The sequence below is a fragment of the Sardina pilchardus genome, chromosome 14 (genome assembly GCF_963854185.1).
Source record: "Sardina pilchardus chromosome 14, fSarPil1.1, whole genome shotgun sequence".
Lineage (NCBI taxonomy): Eukaryota > Metazoa > Chordata > Actinopteri > Clupeiformes > Clupeidae > Sardina > Sardina pilchardus.
Genome location: NC_085007.1, coordinates 20,288,279 through 20,309,252, shown reverse-complemented (window position 1 = coordinate 20,309,252; position 20,974 = coordinate 20,288,279). Strand labels below are relative to the sequence as shown.

General features: G+C 43.3%; 2 protein-coding genes across 4 annotated transcripts; one reads left to right on the top strand and one right to left on the bottom strand.

The window, feature by feature from the left end:
- Positions 1–154: 154 nt before the first annotated feature.
- si:ch211-222n4.2 (uncharacterized protein LOC101885505 homolog) lies at positions 155–3,182 on the top strand. Its single transcript, XM_062554401.1, has 6 exons — positions 155–450; positions 1,135–1,182; positions 1,490–1,601; positions 2,001–2,220; positions 2,927–3,027; positions 3,110–3,182. The coding sequence occupies exons 1-6, from the start codon at positions 207–209 to the stop codon at positions 3,168–3,170; spliced, it is 786 nt and encodes a 261-aa protein (XP_062410385.1). The 5' UTR covers positions 155–206; the 3' UTR covers positions 3,171–3,182.
- A 709-nt stretch (positions 3,183–3,891) lies between these two features.
- med15 (mediator complex subunit 15) lies at positions 3,892–19,522 on the bottom strand. 3 transcript variants are annotated; one of them, XM_062554400.1, is made up of 18 exons: positions 19,321–19,522; positions 18,440–18,527; positions 18,290–18,341; positions 18,163–18,186; positions 17,931–18,074; positions 17,115–17,452; positions 16,567–16,917; positions 16,216–16,272; positions 7,431–7,535; positions 6,694–6,815; positions 6,357–6,490; positions 6,077–6,211; positions 5,915–5,978; positions 5,743–5,809; positions 5,438–5,598; positions 5,138–5,304; positions 4,870–4,968; positions 3,892–4,705 (listed from the first exon to the last, which is right to left on the bottom strand). In XM_062554400.1, exons 1-18 carry the CDS (start codon positions 19,395–19,397, stop codon positions 4,569–4,571), a joined length of 2,322 nt encoding a protein of 773 aa, XP_062410384.1. In that variant the 5' UTR covers positions 19,398–19,522; the 3' UTR covers positions 3,892–4,568. The 3 variants fall into 3 exon arrangements, with proteins under 3 accessions (XP_062410384.1, XP_062410382.1, XP_062410383.1); XM_062554398.1 differs by having other exon boundaries at positions 16,216–16,275; positions 19,321–19,521; XM_062554399.1 differs by having other exon boundaries at positions 16,216–16,275; positions 17,115–17,449; positions 19,321–19,520.
- Positions 19,523–20,974: the final 1,452 nt, after the last annotated feature.

Below are 20,974 nucleotides of genomic sequence, written 5' to 3'. Positions count from 1 at the left end.
GTTATGGATCTGCAACGTGTTCTGTGAACATGCCTGAAAAGAACATTGTGTCTAGTACTTGAATGATGGAGTGACACTATTATGAAGTAATAGTCAAGCTAGTTGATTTGTTTAGTCGCGTCTCTGCCTTAGTTCAAGAAATGCTGGACACCAAGGTGCCGCCACCGAGAAAAGGCGCTTGCCAGGTGCGGTTCTCTGGAACTGTCATGGCATTAGACGGGCCATACCATACAATATTACCATCAACACCAACTCGGCTCTCCGGCACTCAGCTGCCAAAGCTGAGTTCGCTCGGCGAGGACGCGGGCGTGCCGCCTGGTCCAGCGCTCAGCGACGCGGATATGAGAGTTGCATCACTGGAGAGGGATATTCAGTTCTTACAACAGCAGCACAGACACACCCTGCATCAACTTCATGCTGAAATCGATAGTCTCAAAAGTCAAAACAAAGGTGAGACACTTTTAAATAGTGGCGAGCTCTTCCACTGTATTTTAGCCTAATGTTACGAAAAGTTGGAGTTCCTTTGGCATTGCAGAGGTTCTTGTGCGCACGCGAGCTCGTGCAACTAGTTGTTGAAATCACATGTTATCCAATATCCATTGTAAGCGAAAGAATGTCAGATTGAGGTATTGTATGGTTGCGCACCGGTGGTTTAAGATAGAAAATAACTGTTTAAGTAATTTAATTTCCCATACATTCTTAATGATGGATAGTTCCCACAGTGAACAGAGGATGAGACAGACGCTGACTGATGTGACACCTTATATTTGCTGGTCACGATGGGTTGCCTGGTGACGAGAAGTTATTGAAGGAGGGAAACGACGGGTGAATGCAGTCAATTGTGTCTGTAAGCCCCCATGTAAGCGCTGTGGGTGGCAAAGCCTGGTATCCCGTTACTAACAGGCCAGTCCTCTCTCTCAGTATGGCTTCTGCTTTCAGATCCATCAGGAGATTTTTTCAATCCAGTTTAAAAGAAGCAAAAGGATTATCTTCCGAGGACCTTGATGAAGCATTAATAGGCATACATGATACCGTTGTTCAGCAAGAGTGCTTTTACAAGAGATTAAATGCTGTTGTGTGTTTTATACACCAAGCCACAATGACATGTCTCTCTTGTTACTAACAACGGGCCAGAACTGCAGTTCAAGCTGATCATGGAGCCACTGAAGTCATACAGAAAAGGTAAGTGATGACGCATCCCCCTTGTCAGACTTTTCTGAATTTTAATCACTGTCCCACACTGAATAGAAGCCCACTTACAGGTTACCCTTCCTTATTGTACATGACTGTACCCTCCAAGAGGTCGTGTGGGTGTAAAATATCCATATTAAATAGGCTTCATAGCTGTTTGCAGACATTGCATTTATAATCTTTTTCTTGTTCAGTTAAAAGTGAAAAGTAGTCATTACATTGTCATGGACCATGACATGCATGCTTAAAAAACTCATGCAAATCATAACAGAGTTGCTAATGAGTGCCTTCTCCACAGGCTCGAGCTACAGAGGTCATAGGCCTCAGCCAGAGGGCCAGAGGTTCCTGCCAGAGAGAGGAATCATCCTGGAGCAAGATCCCAGTACTCCACAAGAAAAGACTGGTGTCAGGTACCTGTGTGCGACTGTTGTCTTTTTATGTGTTGTACTTTATTGAATTCATAAAACCCCTCTACTGCGCACAAACCCTCATGTGTTAATCATTATCTAGAAAGATAATCATTACATTTCAGTGGCTCTAATTTTCCAAGTGTGCTTGGGACAGATACAGATCATAAGAGCATACATAGGGCTCGGCAACCCAGACTAAACTTTTAATCCAAAGCCTTCACAAATGTGTTCAGCAATGAATCATGTTATGTATGTAGTTATATATTTATAAAACAGCCTCATAAATAGTCTGACTTTTGTCATGACAGTGCTTATGTATCATTGAGGATTACATTTTAATATGGACATGCCTGTACATCTGTGCTCTTATACTATACTCTCAACTTATGTCTACGTCAGTGGAAATGAAAATCCAGCTGCAGTCCCCTCTGAGAGCGCAGAAGGGCCCAAGCCGTCCAAACAGGGCAGCCGGTCGGAGCTGATGGGGGGTCTCATTACCTCCCTGCAGCCCCTGATGATCCAGTCCTGCCCCTCCCAGCCCCCGCGGCCCCCCACCCTGCAGGAGTGCGAGGTCCTCATACGACAGCTCTACAACGCCAACAGCTTGCAGTCACAGGAGGTCAGTGGCACATCTGCCCAACACTGGCCTCAGTAAGCCAGAGATGTATTTATGCCTTTAGAGAGACTTTGGCTTAGACAAAGGAAGTTCAAATGATTGCTGTTAAGCTGTTACACTCGTATATGGGAATGATTTTCAGATGGATATGGAGTAGTAGACACTGCGAGATTGGGTCTAACACTCTTGGTAATATGTGATGGAGTCAGAGGTTTAGCAGGAGTTTTCAACCCCGCTGTCCAACCCTGCCTCTGGTGATAGATCTGACATAACACAGCAGACAAAGGAGATGGCTCAGAAAGGCTTGATCAGTGACATTTGTAACTTAACACTGTAGCAACAATAGCTCCCTGTAGGCAGAGATGAAGACCAATGCAAGGTGAGGTTAGTCCAACAATAACCTTTTCGCATATTTATCCACAGCACATGTCTAGGTATGATAAAGTTGGTAGAACTAGATTGATTGTTTACATTGAACTCACTGACACCAGAGTTGTAGTCTCCTCGAAAGCCAGTCTTGCATCCTAATTAAAAGAGATATCCCATAAATGCTGCAGTAAGTACACTGACAAGTGAGGTATCTCTTACAGGATAAAGTTATGCAGGCAAATTTACATCTTTTATGTCTTCTTCCTCATTGAATGCCAGCACAGAAATGATCCCATAACTCATTGTCGTACCCATCCTGTGGTTTGTGCCACGTTCTTAGATTTTGCACATCAAGGCAGTTCTAAGAGATATCATCTTCAGTAGGAAAATCACCCCCGAGAACTACATCATAACAAAAGCCTACCTCAGCAGCGGAGACAGGTATTCTAATTAACACTACAGTTTAGTTTCCCTGCTGTTGCATCCAAGAAATGGAGAGTCATTGCAATATCTCTTCCCACAGAGCCGGGGACACAGCGAGGTTTCCAAATCTACCTTTCCGTCAACTCCCGAAGAGAATGTAAGCCAGTTTTACCAGCCTTAGTTAGTGATCAGTGAATTGCTTTCATCATTGTTAAAAAATGATACTCCATTTTGTAATTTCAGTGCATCTTATCTGAATAAACTACTTAGTCTGTAATAGTGTATTCTTTCCATACAGCATCATCCATTTAGTACACATACATTTAAAGGTCATGTATACAACTTAGGAGAGACTAAAAGGTCACATGTAATGTAATCCCAAATTGTGTCATAAAATCACTTCTGTTGGTAAAGCAGATCAGCAAAACAAGTTTCATATACACACACACACACACACACACACACACACACACACACACACTAATCTTGTGGCATCATGAGTTATACATGAGTAATACATGACTACCACTAAACTCCCTCTAATGCGCCATGCTCTCTCCATCTCTCACTGCGTAGCCCTGTTTCCCAGGCAAGTGTGGCTAAGAGAGTGATCCTTCCTGCCCTGAGGCAAAGCCAGGGCACCAGTGTGGCAGAGAGACAGAGGAGGGCACAGGCTGTCAGAGGACATCTGAAGCGGACTGTGCACAAAGACAGCACCCAGAGGGCAACAGCTGCGTTAAAGCACCCATACCAAAACTTCAACACGGGCTGAGGGACACCTCAGGCCACCGTTACAGATCCATAGAGAGGTCTTGTTTATAGATATTAAATGTTATTGTGTCATGAATGAACGGACAAGTGACTTTGTGACTGAAATTTACCTCAAGTGAACATAAAAGTATTTATTTATGCAAATAAAAAAAACGGAGAGGAAAATTAATATTTTTTTTACACTCCAAGGTTTACACAGCAAAATGGACCCAAAGAATAATACACATTTTTCATCACAATTCCCTTGTGAATCACCTGTTCAGGAACCTTCAGTCTCACATAGTGCCGGGCACTGCTATTGTATATTTATGGGTTGGGTTGACTATATGGGAGCAGTTTGTGTCAGTTGTAGTAGGCACTGGGAAGAGAGTTGATGTGGATTTACCTACAGACATTACAATGTGATCCGCACCACTCCTCTGAAGTGAAACAGAATCCTTTTCTTGTGCAGCACGAAACCGATGCCTGAGGTTAGCAGAATGCTAAAGGCAATGGAACCGACTGTGACTGACATTCAATATTATCCAGTCCTGAGGCCTTAAAGGCTAACCCAGATCTGACTTAATAGAACGTCTTAGAGAAGCTGCGGTGACTGTAGGAATAACGTCCATATTTAATTCATGATGACGGTGCAGATGAGGAGAAAGTGAGCCTGATACATTATTTGTGTAATCAGTCATATCGAGATGTTTTATGGATGTAGGCCCTGGTGATGTGGGGTGCTCACTGGAGACTGGAAGTGGACTTGCTAAACTACGGGGAGACAGGCCAGAGGGTGTCTGCTTCTCTCAAGCCACAGTTAAGCACGCTTGTCTCACACTCTGGGCCCACGTATTCAGCACCGCCGTCACCGAGTGTTTGTCAGGCAGCTGCAGGAGTTTGGTGGTCATATTCCTGTGGACCTTCTGCAGGAAAGGGTTGGCTCCTGGTAACAAAAATGCAAAGATGATTCAATAATAAAAAAAAATAAGCTTCTCTCTATAGCCTTCTCCCAAGTGATAACGAATGGTGACCTATTCAATTTAATTAATCATTCATTTTTGGTCCACCATTGAACATGCTGGAGGAGACAGGTCATTTTTTTTTTACCGTATTGTTGGCTATCGTCTGCCCACTGTGGACTCTGATCAGGGTAGTCTGCTGGAATGCTAAGCTGAAGAGGAGGTACACTTGGGAGGTTCTTGTCATCTAGGAGGATCAAGGGCATAATTAGAACAGAACAAGCTCACCACCAAAGACACTATAACCTCCATTATATCAGCTAGACATAACAGTAGATTCAATACAAATGTCCTTGTAGCACAACAAGAAACTCAAAACTAAAGCAAAGGACTCAGAGTTGTTCACTTAAACTCACCTAGTTTGCATATTAGGTGTACAGTGCCGTTGTTACTGCAGTAGGACGGATCGAGGTTGACCAGGAACTTGGAGTTGAGGCGGGCCACTTCTCCCTGGAGGATGCTGGGAATAGTCTGACGCTCATCATCTTCATGTTTGCGTTTCCGTGAGGGAATCGAGGGCCCTCTATGAGAGAAAAAAAAAACAGATATATGAGCTTGTGACAGAAATGCAGGAATGTGGTGAAACATTCATATGAAGAATAAATTCATGTTTTAGAAAAGTGGTACTTTCAAGCTTGTGACTGAAATCGACTTACATAATTGGTGGACCATGGATTGCCGTCATTGCTGGGGCGAACGTCCGATAGAGGGAGTGGTTGAACACTGGAGAGCGGATGTTTGCAAGGACAGCATCAAGCAGAGGCTGGCAAAGGTACTGCTTTTTTGTGGTAGGCACTGGAGGAGGAGGAGGGGTAGGCTGGGAAACAGGGACAAAGAAAAGTCATGAGTATGCAAAGACTCTTGTAAACTCCAGTAAAACATAGTTCTTAAAACATTCTGACCACATTAAGACAGCAAAAAGTAGTCAGCAGACAGTGGCTATCAAATATTACGGCCTTACCACAGCCATGTCATTCTTCAGCTTTTCCAAGGCAATTTCACACTTCTGTAATGTCTTCAGGGGACATCTGGAAAATTAAGCACTGGATAAGCAATCACGGAAGCAATGCGAGAAATGTCTGCTATGCCAGCAGACACCCAACACGGCTGAATATGAATGAATGCAGTTTCACCTTGTGTTGGGGTCAGTCAGGATGTTAAGCAGGCTCTTCATCTTGCTCAGATCTTTTTTGCGATCTGTGAAGAGAGAGAGAGATACGAGAGGCTCACAGTAAAGACGTGACATTCATCATCTCGGCTCAATCAAAAAAAGGGAGGGTACTGTGGAGCTTTACCTTCATTTTTGTCAATTTTGTTGATCATCCGGCGCAGGGGCTCGATGTATTTGGACAACTGCTTAAGTTTGTCCATGTACAGCTGGTCCTCTGACTGGTTGGCTCCAGCTGGACTCATGACAGAGTTGGGGTTGCCTGTGATCCCGCAGAACAGAACAAGATGAAATGCTTCACACAAGATCCTCATTATTTGTGTATACACAGATACAGATTTGCATCACACACTATGCCCCACTGTACATACAATTCAGTTCAGGAGGGGTTCTGGAATGTGGCTTACCTGGGGTGTTGAGAGGTCCAGGAGAGGGCACTTGGAGGGGGTAGCTCTGAGGGGTTCGTCCTGGAACAGGGCTTGGGGAAGGTTGGGGAGAGGGACTAGGCTGGAACCCCCCAGGAGAGGGTGTGGGACCCGAACTGAGGGGGGTGAAGCAAGACCCGATTAGTACACTGCCACTCGTTAAGAAATTATTTGATGAAAATAATAATTAAACAAATACATTTTAAACAGAGGAAAACAGTTCTTCACATAAAGAAGTGATGCCACTTCAGTTAACTGTTGCCCTACTGTGACTGGTGTGTGTGGCGATTTGACTTCTGCTGGAGGTTGTTTTTTTTACCTGACGGAGTTGGGCTGGGAGGACGGAGGCTGTGGCGAGGGCTGGGGCTGTGGGGGCGGTGGCATGGACTGAGGCGTCGGCACCTGGACCGGGGAGGGTGACGACATCATCTGCTGTTGGGGCTGCGAAGGGGGAGAGGAAGTGGAGGAGAGAACACAGTGGTTGATATGTTTTCAGGCTGCTGGTCAAATTCAGAGGGACCTTGCCAAGAGTTGATAGGAGACTCCATAGCTGAAACCCTGAGGGACAGGATATGATGTAGTCGTTAATGTAACCATCCTCTCTTACCACTTTGTGTGTGCCCACCAAAACCAACTGGCAAAACTACTTATTCTGTCAGGAAAACAAGTACACATTAGCTCACCAAGCTGTACAATTACCCTATTAGCATGTGCCACTGCTTATTTGCAAGACCATCTGGAATTGGGTTTGCTTAGTTGTACCAGACCTTTTAGCTGATGTTTTTGTTAAGTGTTTTATTTTGTACAACAAACTATCAGACTACTGAACCGATACTGAAGTTGTAAATTGTAACTCTTAACCTAAGCCACAATGAAACCTTCACATTGGCATTAATGTAATTCGGGAAAGCGAGACAACATGGCCAAAGGCAGGGGGCAGCCAAGCTCCCTCGAGGGAAGTGGCCCCGCTACACGGCATGGCCAGAGAACAAGGTGGCATCTCATAGGACAGGAGCCCTGGCACGGACTGTGCCAGCGCACCTGAGCGTGAAGTACCTGTGGCATTTGCGGTCCTCCCATTTGTGCGGGGGCCTGGGGGATGGCTGGGGCCGGAGCACGGGGTAACCGTGGCATTTGCTGCATCCCAGCACGGGGCATCATCTTGGGAGGGCAACAAGAGGGGACAACAGACATGTCACAAGCCAAAACAATAAAGGAATAGAGAGAAACCCACGCACACACGCAAACACACACACACACACACACACAAAGCTATGCTAGATCATCACAGCAGACACGCATGCAGATACACATCCAAGCAAATTTGCTCATTCAGCAAACACATGTTTATTAGGGCTGTGCTTAATGAGGATTGTGATGGTGGGTTAATCGGTCAATTATTTTCATGGTTGTTTAATTGATACATTTCATCAAACAGCAAAAAAAAAAAGTGGTCCCAAAAGCACAAAGTGTCAAAGTGCCAAACATGTCTCTTTTACGGTCATAGAGGAGCAACTGAAGAAGAAAATATTTAAGTGTAAGGAGTTGCAATCAGCAAAATTTGAGGCATTTTCCTTATGGCACTTTCCTTAAAAATGACCCAAACAGACTAATCAGTTACTCAAATTAGTCCGTGAGCCAGAGGGGTTGGTCGTTACCGAAAAGGTGGCAAAGGCTACCATACCTTTCCTGAAAGCTTGGAATCTCAGCTTTCCAGTGATGTATGATGGCCATCTGACAAATGTAGCTGTTTTGAGTTATGACACATAATGTAAACTATAGGTTGAAGAAATAATGCGTATAAATCAAGCAGAACACTGACCAATCTGATCATGATAATGGACATATAGGAATATTTTATTTTGTTATGTTTGGTATCATTTTCAAGGGGAGACTCTGGGCTTTCATTTAAATCCTTTTGTGAACATTTTGGATTAGTACAGCCAACCCTGGAGCTCTTCAAACCTTTAATCACACACATTTTCCTGCCATTTCCGCCTAAGTAATCTTTTGTCTTTTAATCCTGTGGCACCAGGGAGCATCAGAGAAACACAATCCAAACACTGAAATACTGACATGACCCTAAGGATTCAGGAAATGTATCATTTACCCATATTTTCTGATTTGGAGGGGGTGATTTTCAGTCTTATATCAGACATGCCGTTTTTTCAAAGACAGAAACAGTAGTGTACTATTATCCCTAGGCTAATTTGTTGATATGTCGAGTTGAAAGTCTGAGTAAATATTTGTTTAAAAAGTTGTTATTCTGCATTTTTAGATAGTTCAAAAGGTCCTTAATACATATTTTATACAATTTGGAGGGGTGATTTTCAGTCTTATATCAGACATGGCGTTTGAGTCAATAATATTATAAATTAAGCAGAAAACATAACAATTAACAATGAGACATGGATTCCTATATTTTGAGATGTGGTAAACACAATTATGACATTGCCATTACTGTAAAAGGTCAAGGTCATGACCTTTAGGCATGGTCAATGACATTTTATGACATTTTCGCACAGATTGCATCATTCAAGGCCACAACACTAATCAAACTCCTCGTCGGAATCCTCATCAGAGGAATACGATTGTTCAGCAAAGTCATCCTTCGGGTTTTTGCACGCCATAGGTCAGTGCAGGGAAAGTTGTTGGCAACACACTGACATGATGGAGTGACACAGTCCCTCTTGCATGAGCAGGACAGCAACTCAAGTACTGCTTATGGACCAATGGAGACATTGAACCAGTCTATGGAGAGCTGCAAGTCACCATCTTGGTCCACTTTAGACCACCCATGCTCAACTGGGGAAGGAACTTCAGGGTTGTTCTCGATACATCTTCTCCAGATAGCACCTTGATGGTTAGCTCTGAGACCGTGCTTCCTGAGAGAATCTGAGCATGGAGGTAAATGCCTGATTCTGGACTTGGAGCTGTACATTTGACATGTGAACTCCTGTAAGGCAGCATACAACTCAGGTGTCATTGCCAGTCTGCCCCAACCTTCTGAAAGGTCTCACAGAAGTTTTCATTCTTCTGAAGAAGTTTTAGGGCTGACACTTTACCACAGCCAGCAAATGCACTTACAGTGTCGCAGCCTGTGTATACGTGTAAACCAGGCAAAGCCTGACACACCTGTGAACCCAGACCATAAGTGAGTTGTGAGATGTTTATGTAGCTGGTGTGATTCTTTGTCCCTGTCCTCAGGAACAGGCCACATGTGAGTGTGTCACTGGTAGCCATGCTTATCACCAAGACATCAGTGTCACAAGGATGACAGGTTTGTGATCAGTCCTTGAAGCATGGCAAGCATGGAGTAGCATACAGGTTTCAGCCTCTTTATGAGTGGACGACAGGTCTGCTACCTTGTGCACCTCCTGTTGGGTCACCTTGTAATCTTTGGTTGTAGTGTACAGAACCTTTTCACCGAAAAATCTTGTTCTAGACTGTTCTTTGCCCCAATCCTTGAGCAAGAAGGTAGCAAGGTTTGTTTTGTTGCTTTGTAGGAATTTCTTACACTGTTGAACTGTGCCATGCAGTGATCTGTTTGACCTCTGTGCCGGAGTCTGCACCTCTGGCCACTCTCTCCAAGTGTTTGATAGAAGCCTCATTATATACACTACTGTATATTGCCCAAAGTATTTGCTCACCTACCTTGACTTACATATAAACTTCAGTCACATCCCATCCTTAATCCATAGGGTTTATTATGACATCGGTCGACTCTGCAGCTATAACAGCTTCAACTCTTCTGGGAAGGTTTAGGAGTGTGTTTATGGGATTTTTTGACCATTCTTTCAGAAGTGCATTTGTAAGGTCACACACTGTGGTTGGACGAGGCGTCTGGCTCTCAGGATCCGCTCTAATTCATCCCAAAGGTGTTCTATTGGGTTGAGTTCAGGACTCTGTCCAGGCCAGTCATGTTGGAACAGGAAGTGGCCATCCCCAAACATCCCACAAAGTTGGGAGCATGGAATTGTCCAAAATCTCTTAGTTAATTCTGAAGCATTCAGAGTTCTTTTCACTGGAACTAAGGGACCAAGCCCTGCTCGGGGGTGGCCCCTTCCTGTTCCAACATGACTGTGCACCAGTGCACAAAGCAAGGTCAGGCATGCAAACTGGTCAGGGGTGAAAAAGGTGAGACTCTTCTCCGACCCCCAGACACCCCCCCCCCCCCCCCCCCGCGCGAAAAAAAAATCTTCCAAAGTGTGAGGGACCCGCTTTCTTTTCTGATGATTTCATAGGCCTAATGGACACAGGGACACTTCACCGATTAGCATTAAGCTTTGTATCTTTAGAAAACTAGTCATGTTTTTGAATGGTCATGCATTATTCCCTCATTTTGCCTTGAGATGGAGAAATACTGATTTCAATGTTGGACTTCCTGCTTTCAATGATGTAAAAATCATCATTTTACATCATTGAAAGCAGGAAGTCCTATTCATGGGTTTCACTGAAATCCATATTTCTCCCATCTCAAGGCAAAATGAGGGAATGATGCACGACCATTCAAAAACATGACTGGTTTTCTAAAGATACAAAGCTGCTAATCGGTGAAGTGTCCCTTTAAACTATAAGTCTGAATATTTGTTGGACCAAACCAGGTAATCAATAAACTTGCTTGAGACACACTATTTCAAACTAGGCCTAATATTATTATATAAAATAGGGTAGGCCTAGATAGGCTTTATTTTTTCAAATTGTTTTTAAATGTTTTAATATGCAGCCTAGGCTACTTGTGGTTTATATTGTGCTAGTGTGTTTAACCAACCAATAAAGTTATGTGAACTGTCTTCATATTACATGTTAAACTGTAGGCTACCTGTAGGCACAGACTAGGCTACTGATCAGGGTCCTGTAACTCGACAATCAAATGTAAATTTACGTTACGCATGGCTTACGAACTCGTAATGATCCGGGTGTAACTGAAACTTGTCGCAAGTCACACACACTCAAACGGTTACGTGCGTTACGTGTGGTCTGAAGCAGTCGCAACTTTTTTTGGCTACGTTACTATAGCGAATCATTTGAGTTGCAGATCTTTTGCGTAGGCTTTGCGTAAGGTCTATGCGCAGTGTACAAAACAAACCAGACCAGTTTATGAGCATTTAATTAAACTGTCACATTAGCCTTTGATATACTGATAAAGTTTGCCTATTTGCTTCACCTTTTGCCGATCTAGATGGTTCAAACTGCACGTATTCTTCATCAAAATAACTCGTTATGTCTACATTTTTGTCTAATTTCGCTGACTTTCATAACATTAGAAGAAAACAACCTATGCCCGTTGCTTCACTCAGCGTCTTTCTCTAATAGAAGTTGAAAGTTTCAACTAGCCCACCTGTGAAATCCCTCGGCATCTCTCCTCCATCTGTCCAGAATCACTATTCCACCTGAGACGCATCTATCTGCGCTCACAACAGGGAGGCTATTGGCGTGCGCGTTCTGTTCGTTGCGTCTTTGTCAACAATTAGCTTCCACTAATGTTTATTAAATGCATAAGGGCCGAAAGGTGAGGAGTTTGCATGCCTGCAAGGTCCATAAAAGTATGGATGGCAGAGTTTGGTGTGGATGAACTTGACTGGTCTGCACAGAGTCCTGACCTCAACTCGTATGTGAGTCAAGGCAGGTGAGCGAATACTTTTGGCAATATAGTGTACATAAAAAACAATGTCAACACGGGTGTTGTGACTTGCTTCAGCTTGCACAGCGGACAAGGCATAGTCTGCAATATCAGCAAATGTCTTGCCATCACCGTTCAACTTCTGAACAAGTGCCATGCCATCTATTACACAGGTGAGCTGTCTACTCTGTGCAGTCAGTAGGCTACCATCTGAGCAAATATTCGATTATCAGCTTTGAGGATATCTTCTTTATTCCCAGTTGTGCATGTCTTTGCCTTTCCCTGCATTTAGGAGAACGTTTTCAGTTTCATCTTGGAGAGTGGTGCATGGAACTGCTTTGCAGGAGGATTATTCTCAACACGCACAGCAGAGAAGGTTCTGTAGGCATTATTGCCAATGGTGTGTGCATTCAGGAGGTCTTCAGCAACATCTGCTGGTGCCTTACTTCCAGTAGACAGAGAAATGAGGGACTCACCACCTGCAAATGGACTTATCCAACTAGAATCCATCAGATCCACAGTGCTTGTAATGTGTTCATCTTTGGCAATTCTGCTTTGTACAAGGTCCTTGTGAGAATAGTCACTTTGTTGGAGTCCCAGGGAGCTTTTCAATATAGACAGGTAAGTGCTTTTGTACTCAGCAGAAATGTAATATCTTGAGACAGCTGCTGGGCCTTCAAGCGGAACCCTTTTGTGCCTCAAGCTGTCCGAGTGTCCCTCTAGGGCCTGGTCAATCAGAACCCTACCAAATGTGTTTGTTGCACTCAGCTAGGCCGAAAAGCCTAGAGAAGATGTAAAGATCTGATTTCTCATGTTCAATGTGGCTCATCTCTGAGTAGTAAGCAGTGAGTGACCTTGCATAATTCAGATTATCATAGGCAAAGGTCCAGGGGATGATTGATCGAATGCTAGCCATGTGCAATGCCCAGTTTCCTTCACATGATGCCCTCACAAGGTTTAGTACAACCTCCACCATGTCAATATATGACATCCAAAAGCTGGCCAGTAGACCTTGCTGGGACCTGAGATGCTGCAGAAATTCACAGAAGTACTGATGGACCTTTCTGAAGACTGTACAGTCAAGTGATTCTTCTACAGTGGTTGATGATATAACCTCAGAAAAGACACTCAAGTCTAGGGGCAGGATATCTAGGAGACCGTGGGCATCAGGATGGTTATTTGTGAGTCACTGTTGAAACTGATTCCAGACTAGCTTAGGGAGGGATTCATACATGATTTTATGGAATCTCAGAGATCTATTGTACTAACACCACTTGCAGATCCCTCGGCCACAGCTCCAGATTCAATGCATATTCCTTAGGCCTGCAGCCTGGAAGCACTTCTCAATCACTCCCAAGAACATACAGATGGTGTGGAAGACTCCAAGTCTTAGCACAATGTTGGGAAACCTGTCTCTATGTGCCCACAGAATTTCTGTACTGAACTTTACAGTAGAGAGCCTGATAAAAGGCAACTGACATGCTAATGCGTAAGGAAGTTTTTTTTTACTTTGAAGGAGAAGCTCATGAACAGTTGCCATCAGTCTGGCCGGGGCATTGATGGTCGGCAGATAGCTGAAAACACTGGGAATAACATCCACAGAGTTTGATGCTAAGATGTTGTAACCTGTCCAGCTAGGGACGCTTTGATTTGTGACAGAGTGCAGTCTGCAACCATAAGGAGTTCTTCAAAGCATCAGCACAGATATCTGTCTTGACCTCAACATAGGATCTAGTTGGAGGACCACACCTAGGACTTAACATCCGAGGCTGCACTGCTATACCATTGACCCTATGGGATGTTCCACGGCCTGTAAGTGGCTCTTCCAGCCTGTCAATATTGTCCCAGGCTAGAGCTGTGGGCACATATGGCTTCACTTGGTCTGGAGTAACCCCACCATCCTGTTCTAGCTTGTGCACGCATAATGAGATGTCAATTTCCTCTAGCATACTGTAGGGTACACAATTACTAAATCTATTAGTATTAGTAATATTCTGATGAGATTGACATTACCAGTAAGCGACTTCACAGCATAAGTCAAAAGGATATGCTTGGAAGTCTTCACTTTGCCATGAGATATGGCATACACTACAGTAGATCCATGCCAAATGAGTCTCTTAGTCGTTGTTCCTTCTCATCAGTGCTTGGTAAAAGACAAGATAGCAATGACTTCACAGAAGAAGGCACAGGAATCGGAGTCCAACTCTGTTGGTAGAGGTCACCATGGCTGGTCGTAATTGAGATGCTTCACATCTCAATGGATTTGTTTTGCAACAACCTGTCATGAAGCTCCAACGCCAACGGTTGGTTTTTCAAGATTGATTATCCTCTTCCTAAGGGCCATATTCTCTCTCAATATATACATGTCAAGTTTGAACATTTCTCCAAATTAGCGCCTATTTTTAGCCTGGCTAGCACCTACCACTTCTCAAATGAGACTTGGTCTGGCAACCAGACGTTCATTTTTTTGTATTTAAAAAAAGGCCCAGATCCGTTCATTGGGCACCACGGATGTCTATCAAATGCGTCTGTGCATAGCTCATCATCGTCTTGCTCTCCCCCCTGTTCTGTGATTGGTCCCCTATCTCAGGCAAAAATTAGGGCGGTAGTTTCCAGACTGCCTTAGCAGCATGAATGAAATCACAGCGCAAGGCAGGACGGGAACACCCAGGCTAGCCTATTTAAGAAATTAATCCTCATTTGCATATTTAGTCATTACTTTTAAGAAAACCTGCAATACAAGCAATACTTGTCTTAATCTTTGTGATAAACTGGGAAAGTTTTGTGGTGATATATTAAAAAAAAATAATAATAATTTACCCTATTTACCAGTATTTTCTTGCCTGAGAACAAGGCATTCATTTTTTAATGTAAATATGTATTAAAATTGTATAAAATATGTATTAAGGACCTTTTGAACTATCTAAAAATGCAGAATAACAACTTTTAAAAAAAATATTTACTCAGACTTTCAACTCGACATATCAACAAATTAGCCTAGGGATAATAGTACACTGCTGTTTCTGTCTTTGAAAAAACGGCATGTCTGATATAAGACTGAAAATCACCCCCTCCAAATCAGAAAATATGGGTAAATGATACATTTTCTGAACCCTTAGGGTCATGCCAGTATTTCAGTGTTTGGATTTGTTTCTCTGATGCTCCCTGGTGCCACAGGATTAAAAGACAAAAGATGACCTAGGCGGAAATGGCAGGAAAATGTGTGTGATTAAAAGTTTGAAGAGCTCCAGGGTTGGCTGTACTTATCCAAAATGTTCACTAAATAATTTAAATGAAAGCCCAGAGTCTCCCCTTTAAAATGATACCAAACATAACAAAATAAAATATTCCTATATGTCCAATATCATGATCAGATTGGTCAGTGTTCTGCTTGATTTATACGCATTATTTCTTCAACCTATAGTTTACATTATGTGTCATAACTCAAAACAGCTACTCTTGTCAGATGGCCATCATACATCACTGGAAAGCTGAGATTCCAAGCTTTCAGGAAAGGTATGGTAGCCTTTGCCACCTTTTCGGTAACGGTTTCCATAATTTGAGGCCCTGGCTCACGGTCTAAATAGTTGATGATTAATTTAATCATTGATCACTAATCGATTAATCTATTAATAGTTGCAGTCCTAATGTATATAGACAAAAATCAAAGGCATCAAGAGTGAAAAGGAGAAACAAAACTAAAATGGTGTGTCTTAATAGAAATCCTAATAAATCAATCGATGTCAATGTCTGCATGCTTATCCTAACTTCTCGTAGCAAGTACAGTGCAAAATGAGTAACACCCTGTAGTAAGGTTCCTTGCACTCAAGGGCTGTGCTAGATCAACATCCCTGCAGTTAGGGCATTCATTCTGATGATTAAATTAGTGCGTAAAGAAAGTTTCCTTGAGTGCCTCATATTCCCCCCGTAGCACTACTACGGTGGCGGCAGTATTCAATCATTTATGGCTTGAAAGCCTGGCCATATTAGCACTTTTAAGCAGCTTTCAGAAAGAAAACCGCCTTTTAGAGAGAAGTGAAAAAATGAGGGTGTTTTCTTTGCGCTTCCATCCTAGAGAAGCCATTAACGCACAAGTCCATATAGATCAAACTGCAATACACAGAAACCACAGTTTGCCTACTGCACTGCTCACCTGGAGCGCATGCATAAGCTCTGGGTGCATTTTCATATCACATCTGGCAACTCATGGGGTCTTACCAGCTGTGCCTGGGCCTGGGCCTGCTGGACCTGCTGCGCCTGTGCCAACACTCTGGCCTGCTGAAGTACACACACACACACACACACACACACACACACACACACACACACACACACACACACACACACACACACACACACACACACACACACACACACGAGCATGATGCAAGCAGCTAAGTGTCTATATACATAGTAAAAAGGAATATGCAATAGCATGCAGATGAAGCGTACAATTCTTAATCTATTTCTACCTCCTCTTCATCCACTACACACTATACAGTACAACTTAAAACTAGCTTGTGGCTAGGCTGCAATCCTCATTCAGCGCAGGCCAATGCTGATGTTTACCTGCATGGCCTGAATTTTAAGCTGCTGTTGCTGCTGCTGCTGCTGCTGTTGCTGTTGTTGCTGCTGCTGTTGCAGGCTGAGCGTGCTGATAGGCTGGTGCTGCCCTGGGGGCATCTGCCCAGCCAGGGACTGGGCCACCATAGACTGCTGCTGGGGGTGCGATGGCATTTGGGTGGGCTGAGGCTGCGGCACCTGAGCTTGCTGCTGCTGTTGCTGTTGCTGCTGCTGCTGCTGCTGTACCATATGCTGGATGGACTGGGCCTGGGCTTGGGCTTGGGCTTGAGCCTGGGCCTGTGCTTGGGCTTGGGCTAGCTGGAGCATCTGCTGCTGCTGGAGTCTGGACTGATGCATCTGCAAAGGAGAATTATGGCATGTAAACCAGTGTAATACCAAGTAGGTTTCTTTAATCCTACTGGATACTTGAGGCAAAATTAATGTCTGCTGATAATACAGACAGAGGCAGGATTCACCACTGCACATACTGATGATGTAACCTTAAATGTTATTGTTTAAATCAAATCACTGTCAATGATGCTCATATTGCTTGCCTGATTCTGCTGCTGTTGGTTCTGTGCCTGCTGCTGCTGGTTCTGATGCTGAAGCTGCTGGTTCTGGTGGTGTTGCTGTTGTTGCTGTTGTTGCTGTTGCTGCTGCTGCTGTTGTTGTTGCTGCTGCAGCTGCTGCAGCTTTAGCTGCTGAAACTGTTGCTGCTGTAGGGCTGACTGCTGTTGCGCTTGCTGTTGTTGTTGTTGTTGTTGCTGCTGCTGCTGTTGCTGCTGTGCTGCCTGGAAGTGCTGGAACTGAATAGACTGCTGCTGCTGCTGCTGTTGCTGTTGTTGCTGCTGCTGAGCCATCTGCTGCATCTGGAGTTGCCCTGGACCCCCTACTGCAGTAATACAGGGTACCGGTGGGGGTAGGTGGGGGGAAGGAGAGGGAGTGGAAATGGGGAGGAATTGTGGCATATTTACTAGTGCAAGAAATGCTTGAACTTGCAACAGTAATCAGAGCCTCTTCCTAGAGATCAATGACATGCAATTATTACCTCAACAGATTTATAAATCTAAAAGACTTGGTCATTGCAGTCATTACCACAGAAAAAGTAACTAGTAGTGGATTCAGTGTGGCTAAACTACCATGCACAACAAATGAAATATATTGGATGCGGCCTACAAAACAGTTAAGTACTTTAGATCCCTGATGGAAAGTCATTACAGCATTCACCTCTGCAGTCAGATACACAGCAAAAGCGTACCAGAAAGTCATGCTACATAAACACTACTCTTTCATTAATATAGCATCAAACCAGAGAATGTCTAATAGACGTAGACGGGCTCTGATCAAACACTTAAAAGGGATAGCCTTACTGGGCTGCTGATTTCCAGCTTGCATTGCGTGCTGTCCCATCTGCATCTGACCCATAGCACCCATGGTCATAGGGGCTCCCGTGGGGCGAGGGCCCATGCCGATGCCAGGGCCTCCTGTCAGGGTCTGCAGGGCATTCATAGGGTCTGAAGTAAAAGAAGAAGGGGAGTTATCATGAAAGATGCTAGAAGTCTCCGTCTTCAAAACTGATAAAAGATACTTTGGTTCTTTTACCTGGGCCACCTTGTTGCTTCTTATCTAAAACACAAAATGAATTAATTTGGTTACAATTTCAATAGCTTTAAGCACATTCCCACCAAAGTAATAGAAAGATTGCATATTGTTTGGAAATTATACTCACGAATGTCCCTAAAGTGAATTATGAGCCTTGCAACAAGAGACAAATATTCCTCCTGTCCAAAAGATAAATAATATACCATTTACAGTTGCATATTGCAGAAGACATTACTTTTTTCTCTCTCCAGAAATTACAAAGCAGATTTCTACTCACCCTGGTTTTTGCTTTTACGTAAACATGATTCTCCATGTCCTGACTGCTCTTGGTGTGAGGGGTTCCAGCTTTTCGCATGGCATCCTCACTGTGAAGAGGATTATCAGTGCAAAAGATACAGTAATTGAGGCTTCATGGTAATGGTCATATCATGGCAATAATGCTTTCGCTTTTTTGTTTATTCGTTTGTTTGTTCAGTGGTCCCAATGAAAATGTTAGGGTTAGCACGCTGGCCTAACAAGCCATAGCAAAAAGTAAAATAGTTGACGTGAAGTCTTTGCTCAAGTGCATTCAAGTTTCATTCAGTCTGTTAGCTACGTAGCGACAGCTAACTTGTATAGCAAGCTAGGTTAGCTAGATCAGTAGCAATAGCCGTCATATAAAGTCCTCAGAAATTACAGACCTTATGGTTAAAGTGCAATGCGTACACATTTGGGATAAGTATTACTGAATTATTATTTACAACATGATTCTAAGGTAGCATGGCGTTAGTCATACAGACAACTGTGATCTACGTAGCTAGCTAGCTCAGCTAACGTTACTAAGCTAATTGATGCAGTTCACAAATGACATGAAGACCTTTGGCTAAGTATTAATATTAAAGAGCTCAAATTGGAGGAAATGCGAGTGTATGGGGATGATTTACTAGCCCTCTGTGCTACCCACAGTGAACAGGGTAGTTAAGCAAACTGTGTGTAGCATGCAAGACTCGCCAGACAGGATGCTTCTCCCGTAACGTAACGTTAACAGCAGTTCATAGTGGGGATCTCGAAGAGGCCTGAGTTAGCTAGACTACAACACTATAAAGTATATCTAAAACACACTGGTTAGCTTTCATTTACAAGCGCTATATGTTAACGTTAAAGTTGTTAATGTCTTACATTTGAGCAACAACTTTCTGTCGGAATCCTTGACTCCTCCAATCACTGTCTGCTCCAGGAACATCCATGCCTGACATCGGTTTCAGAACTATGGCTATCTGAGTACCCCGTGCAAACAACTGACTGTACCTCGAGCAGAGATCTACATATAATAGAGTGAACCCCGCTGCTCTGTAGGCATTGACATACGATATCTACTAAGCGCATATCTATGTCCGTGTTTTGTGTGACGTCAGAAGAAACTTCCGGCCGCAAAACCTGAAATTGGCTTCATTTAGATTAGAAACGCCAAAGCCTAAACAAAAATAAGTAAATAAATACTTGAGACGGTGATTTTCTTCGATTAGGCCTACATACGTTAACAACTTCGTACTGAAATGGTATACCACTGGGAAATATGCTTGTACCTGTCTTGTAATTGCAGGGTGCATTCTGTGCATTAGGGATGGACAGGATGGTGAGTGCAGGTACCTGTTTGAGGACTTCCTGAAATACCAAGGTCAAAGGCCTTACTACCAAGGCAGTGTTGACAAGTGGACTTTAGGTCTAGGCCATAGACCTAAAAGAAGGTCTAGGCCCATTCTGCTACCATCGAGGTGCTCATGAAGATATAGACCTACAAATACTTGGAGCTGCACCGAGACAAGCATAGATGCACATAGATGGGGCAGCCGTGGCCTACTGGTTAGGGCTTTGGGCTTGTAACCAGAGGGTTGCCGATTTGATCCCAGACCAGTCCACGGTGTTATATTCTGCTCCTTCTGAACTGACTCCGGCTACAGAATATATTAGTTTGGTGAAGATAATCTCTGGTCAATGTGATTGGTAAGGCTGGACCGATGATTTCAAAGTTAGTGCCCGTTGCGATGCAAGTGTTGGAAATGAATCCCAATCATGAGTCACTAGACTCTTTTCACTTTGTGAATGAGTTTGGATTTTTCCAGGCTATAGACTGGTGAGGAAAACTAGCTCTGTGACTGGTGCTGTGTTGGAGTCTCCAACATAAAAGTAGTTTGCCTCTATGTGTCCCATCCATATCATCCCAAACTACACTCACACAATTTATTATGATTGTTTATTTATTTATTTATTTATTTATTTACTTTATGTTGTTTGTTTAATATTTATTTTCTATTGTTTATCTTTTTTCATATCATACACAGTTTTATTGCACTGATAATATATTTGAACTGTTTACTTTTTTGCACTGTCTCCATGGCACTCTACCATAACATCTCACTGCATCACTTCCACTTATGCATACTGCATCAGTGTCAGTTCCCTGTTGGAATGTGAAGTGTGGTGGAGAGACTCATCTCACAATTGTATCTCTCTCCATTGTATCTCCATCCACAGTAAGTATTTATTGTTGTGTCTTGTGTGTGTGTGTGTGTGTGTTTGTGTAAGCTACTGCATACCTATTTCCCTCATGATAAATAAAAAATGTATCTGTCTATCTATCTATCTATCTGTCTGTCTGTCGATCTATTGATCTATCTATCTATCTATCTATCTATCTATCTGTCTGTATCTATTGATCTATCTAATGTTCTTCTATCTATTCAGCAAGTTTTTCAGCTAAAATGTTATTCTTTTCTGACCCATGGGTTATATGTTTGTGTGTGTCACGCCATCCTGAATGTGATTTTGTACG